General features: G+C 35.6%; 1 protein-coding gene across 1 annotated transcript in view; it reads left to right on the forward strand.

Annotated features, from left to right (window-relative positions):
- The window catches only part of ippk (inositol 1,3,4,5,6-pentakisphosphate 2-kinase), a 78,928-nt gene extending 66,369 nt beyond the window's left edge, over nt 1–12,559 (forward strand). Inside the window, exons 10-13 of the mRNA XM_069937243.1 lie at nt 1,827–1,977; nt 7,607–7,706; nt 10,872–10,951; nt 12,281–12,559. Coding sequence (XP_069793344.1) covers nt 1,827–1,977; nt 7,607–7,706; nt 10,872–10,951; nt 12,281–12,506 — 557 coding nt within the window. The 3' untranslated portion in view covers nt 12,507–12,559. The remainder of the gene's footprint in view (nt 1–1,826; nt 1,978–7,606; nt 7,707–10,871; nt 10,952–12,280) is intronic.
- The last annotated feature ends 2,327 nt before the right edge of the window (nt 12,560–14,886 follow it).

Here is a 14,886-nt window from a genome sequence, read left to right on the forward strand (position 1 = left end):
ATGGATTGTTGTTTTGAAAAGCATCAGATGAAAGAACTCTGAGGATTGGGGTTAGATCCACGGTCTGTCTGAATGGAGGTTGCTGTTCTAAGAGGGTTATGTTACGAGCCCAGAGGACCCCAAAACCCAGCAGCAATAGATATTCACCCAGACAAATGGTTACTTAAACAAAAGTTGCTTTTAATTATCTTTAAACATGAAAACAGGATCAAACTTTAACTTATCACCATTAACTAACCTACAACCCCCCCTTCTAATTCTAAGCGCACATGTATGTAATGTGTGCATAAGTTTAGAAAAGTTATTTAATTGGCAGTCCAATCTCACTTCTCATTCCTCCAAATTTGCTCGTTGCAGGCGATTCTTCTACTGTGCACAGAATTTAACATTGATGAATTTCACTCAGTAAGGTTCTTGTCAGTTTTCAGAGAGAGATTTGTTGTCCCTGGACACAAACTGATCCATTTTAATCAGCCACGTCAGTGCATTGCCAAAGAAACTTGTCCCATCAGGGTTTTCCAGATGATGACCTCTTCCTTTCAGGTCACCACAGAGTTCCTTTTTGTTTCTCTTATTCCAAGTGAAACATTAGGCAGCCAGTCCTCTCTTCTTGCATGAACTATAAGGGCTTTGCTCTCCCTCTCCCTCACTCTAAACCTACTCCTCTGAGTCCTTTCACATGTTGCTTTTCAAAATAACAATCCATTAGTGAAGTCCCTTGGGCACTCCCCAAAGCTTTTGCAAAGGTATTCGGAGCCAGACTGTCTAGCTTGAGCAGAGCTCCACTATTTTAAATATGATCTGTTTTGAAGTTTTCGTATGTGACCTACACTTAAAAAAATCTGCCACAATTAATCTCCCAAAATCATATCTATATACAATATAAAACAACATATTGTGTCATACCCCTCCTTATCTGCTTAAATGGGATCAGCTTCTGCATGTACCACAGTAACATTCATCATTATTCTTGTAATATGGCTTGATTGACATTTAATTTTGGTGTGCTACATTTTCCACCTGAGACTCCATTTCCTTCCCATTAATTCCACCATTGAGTATACCTTTGGTTATGCAGCCTTGAGTTATCAGTCAGTCATGCTGTAGTTGGTTTTAGGGATGATGGGGCATGTTTTTTTTTAATATGTTTGTTGAAATGAGGGTTTTATTCAAAGCTGTTGTCCTCTTCAACCCTGAACAAATCCTATAGTCCCACATCTTCACAAAGTCTCAACTTCTACATCTAATGTCACATGGTTCAGTCTGCTTAATGAAAACTTTGTCCATGCCTTTGTATTTCCAATATTGATTATTCCAGTGTTCTGTTGGCCAGCCTCCTCAGTTCAGTTAACGAGATCACAGTAAGCACTGCTTCCTGTATCACCTTGTGTCAACCCACTTGTCTTAAATTTAGAGATCTGTTTACCTGTCTGCATTACTTGTCCTTATGACTCGTCTTTGTGACCAACATTTTGCAGTCTGAAACACCTCCTTGGTGGGGATCCTAACCAAAAAAAAAAAGGGATTTTTTTTTGGTTATTTAGAATTAGAAATATTAATGAGTTGTTAAAGCAAGTAAAGAAAGCTTTTTCCAGTTGTATTGCTATTGTGAACTTGGTCCTTTTAACCCATGTTTAAAAACAATGTCGTGTGCTTTTATTCAGTAGTTTGGAGCATCGATTGCAGATTTGCATAAATAACATTATTAGGATGGATGTAAAAAACTTGCAAAGGAAGATTGTTAAATTTCAGCTTAAAACTTTTTTTTACTGTTTAAGTTTATTCTAGAAATAAATTAGGAGGGAAAATATCTTGTATTCTTCCAGATATTCATGCAGTGGAGAAGTCTGGCTTGCCAAAAGGCTGCATACTTTTTCAGATCCTTCAAGTGCAGATGCTTGATATGATGGACATAGATGGAATTTATCCTTTATATCTGAGAATTCAGCAGCATTTGGAAGAGTTTCCAAAAGACAGGTTAGTTGGAGGTGTACCAGACGCATTACGTGTGTTTAATTTTGTGTAATCAATGTGAAATTACTTTACGAATATCAATGTTTGGATCCATTTGTCGTGTTGAAATCTATGTAACTGATGCAAATTCCTTTGAAGTTGGAGTCCTTAATAATATTGAAATATTCGAACAAGTATGGGAGCCTTACATTAAATACAATAGCAAAAACCTACCGGGAACAAACATTACCTAAGTTGATGGAAGGAGAAGGAAAGAAAAGAATGGACTCAGTAGAATTTCTGGTGTATTTTTGTTGAATGACAACATTGTCTGACTGGCTTAATGCAACCTAGATTGTATACCTAAAATGGATGAGGGGGGGGGGTGGGGGGGTGACTTGGGAGGAGGGGGGGGGGGAGAAAAAGTCACTGTATATGTGTGAAAAAGAAATAGTGTACATCATGGCTAATGTGATTTATGGTGTGAAAAATAAAAAATTTAAAAAAAAACTGTGCCACACACTACGCTAACCACACCTCTCAACCTTTTCTCATAAGCCTAAATGAATAATAATAATGATAATAAATCACAAATAATAATAATAAATTGATTTTTTTTTCTTAAAAAAAGAAGTTGGAGTCCTTTCTGCAAGTTATTTGTCAACATGATTTAATTTGAAGGCTTGCCATTCCACATCATTTGCAAATATTGTAAAGTGCAGTGCTCCCTGATCAAATATTTAGAGACTCATAGGCAACTTACTGTATATTTTGCATATAAATCTACCTCCATTTTTTTCAGCCTAATTTTAAGGGTTTTATGGTCTATCTGGCATATAAGTCGACCTCAATTTTTTTGGGGCTGTCCAGGCCTCCCAGGAACAACCCAACATTTTTAAAGCACCCCAATCGCAAGTAACAAAACAAGTGAAAAATTTACTTCGGCCTCCCAGACTGAAACAGCGATGGTCCACGGAGCTGGAGTGCTGATGTTGTGCTCCCAGTGGGATCAGGAACCTCAACCTACCAGGCAGGAGCATTGATGGCGACCTCAGGGTCCCAGGTAGGAGCAGTTATGATGACACCCAGCAGTAGAAAGGTGTCAGGAAGTGGCAGTGCTGATGCTGGGGAGGTGCTTCCAGCATCGACTTGTATGCCAAATTGACGTCAGTCTGTTTTTTTCCGTGAACTTATATCCGATGTACAAGTTGACTTCCTCCCCCTTGAGAATTTTTTTTCCGGGTTTCGTAACTTGATTTATTAGCTGAAATATACAGTCATCCAATAGCAGTATTTTCTACTTTGCACCAATCTCTGCCTTCTGATGCCATTAATTTTCATTGAGCTAAGCTTTCTTCTTGACTGAGGATGAAAGATGGTAGCTGCAAGCCTCAAGCATCAGATAGTTTATCCTTAATGTTTGTCTATTTAGCAGCTAACTCCTTTAAAATTTAGTTACCACCAGTGTTGACCACCAGAGGGTACTATAGGACAAAAACAAAATGAAAGAAATACATTTTTGAGGGAATGGATCCCAGAAAAACACTGGTTAAATAAATAATTTCACGAAGCAATTCTTGCACATGTAAGCTAAAAATGATTTACATTAAATTTGTCTCAACTAAACCACTATTCTTGCTTAAACATAAAGTTCAGTCTGTCAATGTCAATTGGCCGAAAGGTTTTTCTGGGGGTGGGGGGTGGGGGGCAGAAAGAAGCTCTTGAACTGTTAGTAAAATTGATGACTTGGAAGGATTTTCACTTGCTGTAAGAATCAGATTGTTGCATTTCTAAATTCATGAATGCTGTTTAGTTGATGATTATTCTAAGATGGACCATTTTCTATGCCTGCCTGAAAATCTGCAGTCATTCAGTTATCGCTGATTATTCATGGAGCAATTAGGCAATTTCAGTACAGTGGAGTGAATTTTAAGGCAATTTTGCCTTATTAATGTGATAAAATTCTGTATTAATCTGATGTGCAACAGTCCTTGAAATTAAGTGATGAATTAAAATTAAAATCCAATTCTGATTTCATTCCTCCTTTTATAAGAGATGCACACACTTTTACCTTTGGCATCCTGAAACTAATGATTATAGAACAGTACTCAGTGTAGAAATATGGAAATATGGAAAATAAAAATTTAGGCAGATGAAAGCAGTTGAGGATGGGAATGCTGGATACAGAGGCTGATGGAACCAGAGAAGGGAGTGATGATGGGTTGATAGTAAAAGGTGTGGGGTATTGAAAAGGTAAATTAAGGAAGAAGGAACCAAGGTGGGTAGGTGGTGGTAGGCAGATAGACCAGGTTGGGTAAGGTGATGAATCTTGTTACTAGACAATGGTAAATTCTAAATAATAGATTTTATTGAACGAAACATTTCTTACTTATCTCTAAACTCAACTCTTTTCCACTATGTGGAAATGTAGATGTGTGTGTGTGTGTTAAAATTCAAAGCATTAGTTTAATCTTGAATTTGAAAAGTCAAATTTAAACCTCAGCATTAAACATTTTTTGCTTGAAGATTTTTAAATCACAGTTCAGAAGTAATTATGAAGCACTTTTGATCATTGTCTTCAGATCTCTTTAAACTCAAGTCCTTTGATGAGTTGTCTTTGAGAGATGTTTCTTCCTCTGAGTAATTTCACAAACTCTCATCTTGTCTAAGAGTTATGGGATCTGTCTTAATCAAGAGCAAAAGTGGTCTGTCTTTATAGCGATGTATTTTGCGTTCCCCTTTTCCAGGAGTAACACACAACAGTAACTTTTCTGCTTACAAAAATGTCCCCCTTATTCAGAGACTGTGAAGTGACTTTTCTTTAAGACCAGTGATTTTGCATATCTCCTATGATAATATACAGAACAGTATCTCCTTCTCTCTCCAGAGACTACTGTTTTACCCTGTCCTTTCATAGGAGGGCTAATTTCTTCCAACTGGTTTCCAAATATCTCTTTCTTCGTTTGTTTCTCAGAAATCATGTGACAACATCACCACAGTTTCAGGTTCATTTCTGTCCAAAGCACAACTTGTCACTTCACATCCACAAACACCTGACCTAATCTCTGTTTAAGTGGTTATATATGACTCTGTGAAGTCTTCGCAGGTCATTCCAATGGTATTTGAGTTTTGAAACAGTTGCCAGCAGAATGGTGAATGTGCACAAAAATGCTTTTAAGATCCACACATAGTACTTGAGTTTACAATTAAGAAACCACTTCAGTTTTATGGCTCTGTTTTTCCAGGTGCGTTGACTCTTAACTCTCTTCGTTTCTGTAAATGTGCTCTGACCTGTGTGTGACCCTGTATCCAGCCCCCAAACTAACTTGCTAAGAAATATTTATTTTATAACTAAAGATTAACACAAGTCTGTTACAGTCTTGGTGTGTGATGGGAGGGGAGGAATAAAAAAAAATGAACAAAGAGATGAAAGCCTCATGGATTGGCAGGAGTGGAAAAGCAACACTGGATTGTGGGTCAAATGAAAATGGGAAAATGCAGTGTTTGTATAATTCAGTAGAAGGCTACCCAAGAGGAATGGGTGGTATTGTTTCTAATTTGCATTTGGCCCCATTTGGTAGTGCAAGAGTGCTGTGACTCTGCTCCCACTCTCCGTGGGTCCACATCAGTGGGATCACTGCTGTTACAGCAGCTCTGGCAACGCTGCCAGAGCTCAAGTGGAAACACAAGAATGCTGTTGTGGACAAAGTGCAGGTGATTTGCAAAATCATCACCTAGTCTATTCTTGGTCTTGCCAGTATAGAGCATGCCATATTACGAGCATTATATTCTGTGGATGAGGTTGGAGGATGTTCACGTGAATTTCTGCCTTATCTGGAAGGGTCCCTGTATGATGGTGATAGTGAATTGCCCCTCTTGGGTAGAAATGGAATTGCATTCTGCAAAAAAAACTTCTATGTTGGGAATATTAGGATTTATTTTTACCATTTTTCTATTCCAATTAACATGTAATCAGTTAACGAGAAACAGGTTGAGAATTTGGGCTCAATTTATGAAATTCTTTGCATTTAATTTTTTTTTACTGGCAAGTCCAATTGTAGATAACAATCCCTTTCAATCATCTTTTTTGGATGCAGGTTTCAAGGAATGGCATGGAATAAGTACACAAAGTTTGAATGATATTTTTATTTGAGATACAATTTTCAGCTAAATTTAATCGTTCCAATGGACACTTTTAGATATTTACAAATTAGACATTTTGTTCAGTCTAAGCTTTCGGATTTTCCACAAATTTCCAACACTAATGTTCTTGATCTTTTTTTCTAATTTACGGCTTTATTTTCATGGTGGATTAATATAACGTATTTATAATAATTTATTGGATTTAAATTCAGTTCCCATGGCTGGGGTCAAGAAAGATTGGGAACGAGATTTGAACAACATTTTTAGATGAAGATTGGTACTCCTTCTGTCAGCTTGATTAATGATTCCTCATTTTGTGCAAGACGCTTCTTATTACAATTTAAGATGGTATACAGAACTCGTATGTCCAAACTTAAATTACCTGTATCTTGTTTTTATGCAGATATTTATCCATTATGTGAAAAATGTAAAATCTTTGGAGCTTCTCTGATCCATATGTTTTGGGAGTTCCCAAATTTAGAGAGATTCTGTAAAGACATTTTCCAAACTTTATCATAGATTCTTAAGATTAATTCGGAACCTTACCTGTTGATTGCTTTTTTGGTTTTCTTGTGATCCAGATAAACTTGTATCAGTGTCTCAGGAAAAGGTTTTAGCTTTTTTCATGTTAATAGCCAGCTGAGGAATTTTATTGAAATGGATAGATGATTCATCCCCCTACTCATACACAGTGTTATATGATGTAATGTCCTAGTTAAGTTTAGACAAAATTAGGTATAATATTAAAAATAGAAAGTTCCAAGTTATGAAATTGTGGGGCCCATTATTAGAATTTTAAAAAATAATTTAAAAATTAACAATGTTCCCATGGTTCATTGCCTGTTCTCCGGGAATAACCAGTGATTCTGCATTATTGATTTTTTTTTTGTTAATTTAAAGGTAACCTTGATTAGAGGAAGGGGTTAGATTAGATTTAGTTTTTTTGAAGTGTTTTTTTTCTTTTATTCACGTTATTTCAATAAATGGGTTTAACATGATTGGATAGATCATTTCAATTAAATGTTTTTATATAAGCAAGTAAGTATTGATGTAGTTTTACCTACTTTTTTCTCATTGGTTTTGTGTGTGCTCACTTGTATACAAATTAATTGTGATTGTCAATTCTGTATTTATGCTTTCATGTTAAACCTCCTCTGGCTGTAGGGGTAATTAAATGCATCAATGCATTTCCTTGTTGATAAAGATAAAAACAAACTGTAGCTATTGAAAATGTGAAATTGAAGTGTAAGAGCACCCTGCAGGCATCGCATAATGTGTAAAATCAAATAGCATTCATGTTTTGGTTAGAATATTTTTTTGTGTTCTGATGTCCTCAAGTATTCTGCTTCTTCATGTACTGCTTGACTTGCTGTGTGTTTCAAGCATTTGCTCTTGTTTCCTTAGCCATAAGCATTGAGACAGGGATGGTTTACTTGTTATATTGGCCAAGAGAAGATGGTGCAACCTTTCATTTATTTATTATATAGTTAATTTTTTTTCCCCTTTGCAGGAGTAGATTACGTTTAGATGGTCCTTACAATGAATCCTTTTATGAAAGTTTATCAGATCTTTCACAGGATGATGAAACTGTGGACTATGCAGCCCGAAAGGTAATGTTGATGCTTTTGTACAGTGTATAATGGAATTAATACACTTTTTAAAAAGGGCAAATTTCTGATACATGTTGAAAATATGAGCCAAATTGTAGTCTATCTGACTTTTTTCAGTTGGGCCATAGGTCCAAATGTCCTCTAGGGCTTGCTGCTTGTTGATGTCCAGACCTTTTTAAATTAATTTCACCATATGATTCAAAGACAATCCAAAAAAAATAAAAAATTTTTGCACAAATGTACATTAAAGTTTTAAGTTAAAGGTAATAGTAAAGGGGAAAAATAAATTTACATGAGTTTAACTGAGGAACAAGGTTGAGAAAAGGTTGGTGTTCCCATTTAAATTTGGTAAGTGTATTTGTTCCCTCACTTGGTACATTTGTGTTCTGTTTCTGGACTCCGTTGGTGAAACTCAATCCTGACTTTCCAGCAACAATGTTCATGCAGGGAATTTGAAGACCAGGTGGCCTCAGAACTACCAGCAAAAACAAGATTAGATTTGGGCCATTGGTGTAGGCCTGCTGGTTTAATTCCTTTTGTGGCAAAATGTTGCTTTGCCTTTTTATTTATCAAATCATTATATTAACATTTTGTATGTTTAGTTCTTAACTTTTTACTTTTGTAAATTGCTGAAGAGCTTTTTTTTAATACAAAATGGTTGCTTGGATAGTTTCAGCAATAATCACATTAGAATAACCTAGTGTTTGACTTAAATTCCACCACAGGAGCTGGGAAATTTGTATTTGTAACCTTTTGAACGGCCATGAAACTAATAATTGTTATTAAAAAAAAATCTATCCTGTTTCACTTTCTTTTAAAGGTAGGAAATCTGACCTGTAATGCGATCCTAGGTGACAGCGATAGGTTTTAAATATCCTCCGAAATGACATAGCAGAGTTCATTGGTAATGTGGATTGTTCAGAAAATGTTGGGTGTAGATTTTCTCCCACAAAAGAATACTGATGTAGGTGATCTGGAACTTGAGAACAGGAGTTCACAACCTTTGTCCTTAAACAAGTGAAAAATCAGCTGAGATTTTACGAAGTTGGAATGGTTAACTCGATGCTTATTTATTGACAGGGGAAAAAATAGAAAAGTACTTCAAGTAAGAAATAGGGAAATTGAAAAGAGAATCATATATAAAGTCAGATTTAAAATATAATTAAAGCTTTTAGGAAAGAAACTCAATCTTTGTAAAAGTTTATTTTCAATATCAGAGGTTATTTGGCAGAAGTAGTCATTTGGATTCATCCCACTGCAGTGGACAAACTTTTTCCATCAATATGATGATGTATTAGCATGAATTTTCTTGGTACAGCTTTTTGCACTAAAAGTGCCTAACCCTTTATCCAAGATTCCAAAAACCAGCAACCTCCAAAAACCGGCACTTTTTTCGTTGATGACATCTCATCAAAGATAGAGTTTGACACCAAACCTGACCTGACGTAATCGTAGCTCAATTCCCATGTATCCCATTGCGTTCCGCTACTGTATAAGTGCCTCCAAATTGCCTATACTGATGCCTCTCTAATGTGGCAATGCTTTAAGTTGGCCTGGCAGCGGCTCAATGGCTGTCATTGCTACCCATAATCCTCCATACAACTGAAACCTCCATACCAGGGCCAGCACAAAGGAACCGAGAAGGGGGCCGTTCTCCTGGCGGTGGTATGGCAGAGGAGACAGCAGCATGAGCCAGGTGGGGGGGGGTGGAGGAGAGAGAGAAACGGCAGCACGACTTGGGACGGGCAAGGAGGTAGAGAGACACCAGCGCAACTTTGGTGGGTGAGGGGGGGGAGAGAGAGATGGAAGCATGACTCGGACGGTGGGGTGGGGGGGGGGCAAGAGAGACAGTAGCATGACTTGGGGCGGCTTAAAGGGACGGAAATCAAAATGATTCTGAAATCCAGAAGATTCTGAACGATTGCAGGTGTCCGGACCCAATGATACCAGATAAATGGTGAGGCACCTATACCAATAAATGGTAATTCTGCCTCACCCACAGGAAAAAAGAATTTTGGGGTTGTATGTGATGTCATGTGTGTACTGACAATAAATCTGAACTTTGAACTTTAAATACTGTAACTTTATGCATTGATAAGGTCTCAATGAGACACTTGTGAAATGAAATTTTGGAAGAATAAAATGTCAGACAGCAGCTTGCTGATTTCCACATTTAATCATGTCTGAAGTTGTTCCTTTTTGAAGTGAGTGATGAGAGATTTTGTGATCATTTCTGCTTTTGACACACAGCAACTTTTACCCTTTGCCAAGTGATGTACAATAGAATTTTGTGGTGTGGTGTAATTTTATAGTAGACCCAACAAATAAATTCACTTGACTAAAGCTTCATGGAGAATTCTCTGTTAAATTTCATGTAAAAAGATTGGACAAATTATTTCATCTCAGTTTCATTTGTAAAACTGGAAACTGATATGTATCGGCAAATATATTGCTGATGTCAGAAACTTGAATGTGTAGGATGGCCAGAGCTTCAGGGCAAGAAATCTGAATAGCTGTCCGATTGGTTAAATTGTCCAGAATATCTTAGTGTTACCATGATGTGCATTTTGATGAAAGTCAAAATAAGGAATTTTAAATGAGCATTTATTATGCACAGTTGATTGTACTTCTGGCTGGTTAATAATTGAATATTTACATTTTAAAAAATTCAATTAACTTGCATCTTTCCAGCCTTTAAAAATTGGTTTCCACTGGAATCATCTGGTGCATGTTCATTATCTAGATTTCCCAGTTTAACTGCAGGAACCTGATAATTCGCCACTGGACTCCCAACAGCAAACCTTTTTTTAAAAGGTTTACTTTGTGTTGAAATTAATTTGTGAAATTCCCAAATTGGATTGTTATTCTGTTTCCTATTTCCTAGCAAGACACATTGAGAAGTGGAATTAAATGACTGATTTGGCCTATTACATTTATCAGAATTTTGCAGTGCAGGAGTAAAAATTCAGGCCTTCTGTGATGACTTAATCGTGGTACTGACAAATTATATGAAAGAATGTTCACAATCCAGCCACACATCACTCTCCATTCTTTTCAAATGGATTATTATATTTTAAAAAGGGACACTGTCTAGCCTGATTTTTTTTGTTGAACAATTCATTGTAAAAGTAATGACCAGAAAATGATTTTTATTTTTATATACAGATACATCAGTACAGGGTTGCCACAACTGCCAAAGATTGCTCCATTATGATCGCACTTTCTCCTGGTCTCCTGGAAGAACGGTAGGGGGTTGCTTCAAAATATATTAAAATTGAGACCTTTTTAAAAAAAAAAATAAAAAAAATATATATATATATATATTAAGGGCAAGGGAGAAATCTGCTGTAGTTGGGTCTGAATTCAAAACATTTGTTGCTATGTATTTCAGTGAGTAGTTAATTGGGAGCCATTCATGATCACACCCTGCTTCTGAATCTCAATTTTAGAAAAGTTTTTGGATATAGCAGAATACTAATTGGTCTAAATTATACTATTTCTTTGGATAATATCCAAAGAGTAAAACCTTGAGAGCTATGTCAAGGAAAGGCTGTATTTGAAATACACTGTGGACTGTAGTCCTTTTTGTTAATCTGTTTTAAGTCAATCATATTTGCATCACAAATTAATTGTATAATAAGTCGGCTTAGATTTATTTCCTATGTTTTTATTCACTTTTATGCTCATCAGTTTTGATTTTCAATAAATTTTCCTTTCAATTACATGATTCTAAACAAAATTCTATTCTTTAAAAGCAGATAACCAATATTTTTAAAGGAGCTAAATAAAAAAAAATACAATTGATCCAACAGTCCTGCATTTTCCTATTCTAAAAAATCTTTGTTGCTTTTTATCTTGAAAATGGAACCATTTGGATGGGTTATTATGTATAATTAGTTTTGTCTTTAATGTGATCCAATTTGCCAATCTTTATCCAATTTAAAGTCAGCACAGCTTCTGGGTTTTGTACCGGTGCTGTATTTTGAACTAGAAGTGTGAACACTTTTCCATTTTATTGTGTTATCATTTGTATTCCCTTTTAGATTATTTCCTTTATAAATTATACAATCATTGTTTTAATAACCACTTTTGATAAAGAATTCATTGATTTAAAAAAAATTATGAAATATAAATCGAAGCAGTAGATCATGTGGCCTTTTGAGCTTGTTCTTCCAAAAAGACTTGACTGATCCTCTACCATCAGTCCTTTGATTTTTGAGGTAACTTAAAATCTAACAATCCCAGTGACTGAATGTCAACAGCCTTCTGAAAAGCATTTCTACTTGCTTCTTATTTTGTGATTAAAGCCCTCCAGTTCTATTCATACAGTGCAAGGAAAAAGTCTCTCAGGGTCTGCAGAAAATGCTTAAAAACATTCAGTAGATCAGGCAGCATCAATGGAATAGGAATTGATTAAAGTTTTAGATCTAATTTTATGAATTTGAAGGGTTGCTGAGAAGCTTTATAATTTGTTAACCCGAAATATCTTTTTGTTACTTTAATTTTAACTGCATATCTTCAAATTTGTATATTTTAATTCTAATAGCACACAATATCTCTTTTTCCCTTCACAGACCTGAACCAAGTACCATAATTAAGACATCAAGGTCTTCGTTTGCATATTCCATCTCTATTCTTGATTTAGATCCCAAACCATATGACAATATTGCACACCAGTATAAATTAGATGGGAAGATCATAAACTATTACTTGCAGAGCACGAGGGCCAACATGGATGTTACCACTCCTAACTTCTACAGAGGATATGAAGAGTGTACACTGTTTTTTCATTCAGTTTGAGTTTCCATTGGACATTGACATTTATCTAATATTTAATAAAACAACCACATTGACCTAGTGCTCACAAGCTTGTTTGGGAAATAACTAACCTGAGTTAGAATATTGAAGATAGAAAAGATAGTTCTGGATTTGTACCTTGCTGGTTTTTAGATTGGATGACAGTAGTTAAAAAGCATACCGTTCTTTGCATTACCTGATAATAGCACTGAGGACAGCTTTTTTGGAAAATTTCATCTCTTTTATTACAAAAGGATGTAGATGGTAAATGTTTAAGCGCGATTTTCTTTGTTTCAGAAAGTTTTCATATTGTGGGCAGTGGTGCAAGTTCTTTAAAGGCAACCAAAAGAAAATACCTTTAGTTACACCACACTGAAAAATGCATTTTCTCACACTGCAGTTAATTTTCTTTGTCCTTTTTAAATGTGGTTTAAGACTACAACTATGGTCATAAAGCTTGATTTAAAAAAAAAAGTTTTTCTTGGCTTTCACTCTTCCCTCAAATTTTTGCTAGATTTTCAGTTGTTTCTTGCCAGTCAGTGAGATTTGTTGTAGCTAATTGTAGTTTTACATTCGATGTAACTGCTTAAGAAGAATGCCACTGAATAACCCTCGATCTTGGGCACTAATTAGAGCAGAGTGACAAATGAAAATAGTGCTTCATGTGTTCAGATCATGAATCTAATTCTGCTCCCAAGTATTTATGGATGCTGATTAGTACTCCTGGAGTTCTGGAATAGAAGGATGCAGCATAATTATTTAGCTGGACTCTGAATTTGAAGATTAGAATTAAGCTTGGATCTGGCATACTTACAGTTTTGTCTGAGCATTTATTTTCCTGTCAGGAGTGGATAGCTTCTATAACTAGTGGTGCAGTATAAATTCTGGCAATTTTAAAATATGGTCAAATGGATTTTGTGCTTTCACCACTTGAGTTAACTTGGGGGAAACTCCAGACATTTGATCACATGCTTTTCATTGGAAGGGATAAAAAAAATTAAGTAAATCCTAGACATTTCCCAAGGTGCATGTTTTGACTGGATTGTGAAGTCATGTCCATGCACAAGTTAATAAGATTTAAAAAAAAAATATTGGGTAAAGTTAGAATTAAAACAATTACTGATATTGGGAATAAAAATATCAGTAGTACAAAAAGTTAACTTTTTAGTGAAAATTTAAAAGATGGTGTCACATTGTGTGAAATTGCTGAAAAGGACAAAACCCATTATTGCATTTATGTGAATAAAGAATATATGGATGAACTTGTGGCAGCAAAACAGTGGAAACCTTCTTGGCATGGTGGGGGGGGGGAAGTTGTTCAAGAAGAATAGGTGCTGGTGTGGGCTTCGGGGGGGGGGGGATGAGTAATTGGTATTTTGGGAAGGGGGGACAATGGGAAATGAAGAGGGTCCTTTGCATGCTTTCAGGGCAAAACACATTGGAATAGAGCAGACACAAAGTATATTTAATTTCAGAGAATGAAATGAATATAAAATGATGAGGAAAACTGATATTAGCATAATGTTTTGCAGGGACTTATTTGGATTACTTTACTAGTTAATTATCTCAATGTCCTCTGCCAGTTTTACTCAGGTTATTAAATTATTCCTTGTGTTGTCCGAAGGACAAAAATCAGGCCAAATGTTGAAACATTACTTAAACTTGGGTGTATATGAGAAATCACTTGAAATTGAAGATTCATCTTTATCCTCCATTTATCACTTAAACTGGAAAAGGTGATCAGTGTAGCCAGAAAAAGGAATGGATTTGTTTGGAAATCTGCAGACTTTTTATTTTTCTTATTGTCTTATATCAGTCTTTCTTGTTCAGATATTTGACAGTGAATGCATTCATTCATGAGTGAAAGGAAGCCATATACAAATGGCTGTGGCTGTCACATAACACAACTAAATGTATCGATTTTGTACTTTTGACACAAGCAGATTTTCCATTTAGTCACTGTTTTCTCATTTTGGATTTTTAATGTCTCATTTCAGCAATCTATTCATGAAAAAGGAATTGTATAGAGCGAATAGAATTGAAATAAGTTGTTTCTAAAGAATTCTTTATTGATGCTATCTATTATACTTAAAGTTGTATTTTTTTCCCTGACTCCCAGCTAAGTCAGATGAACTGACTTATTTGACTTATTTGATATGTTTATAGTGAGGATTCTGAAGTTGAGCCAATTCATCATTTGTAGGAGGATATTGTATTTCTCTTGCTTCTTAATCCTGCTTTAGTTTTAATTTTGTTTCTAATGAATAATGATGCCGTATTTACTCAAATGTAGATAAGAGCAGTTGCTGCCCACAATCTATTCAAAGAACCAGAAAGGATCACATACTTTGTTTTCTACAAATTGTTCAGTTGAATCTCAAAA

Source organism: Narcine bancroftii, chromosome 5 (genome assembly GCF_036971445.1).
Source record: "Narcine bancroftii isolate sNarBan1 chromosome 5, sNarBan1.hap1, whole genome shotgun sequence".
Classification (NCBI taxonomy): domain Eukaryota; kingdom Metazoa; phylum Chordata; class Chondrichthyes; order Torpediniformes; family Narcinidae; genus Narcine; species Narcine bancroftii.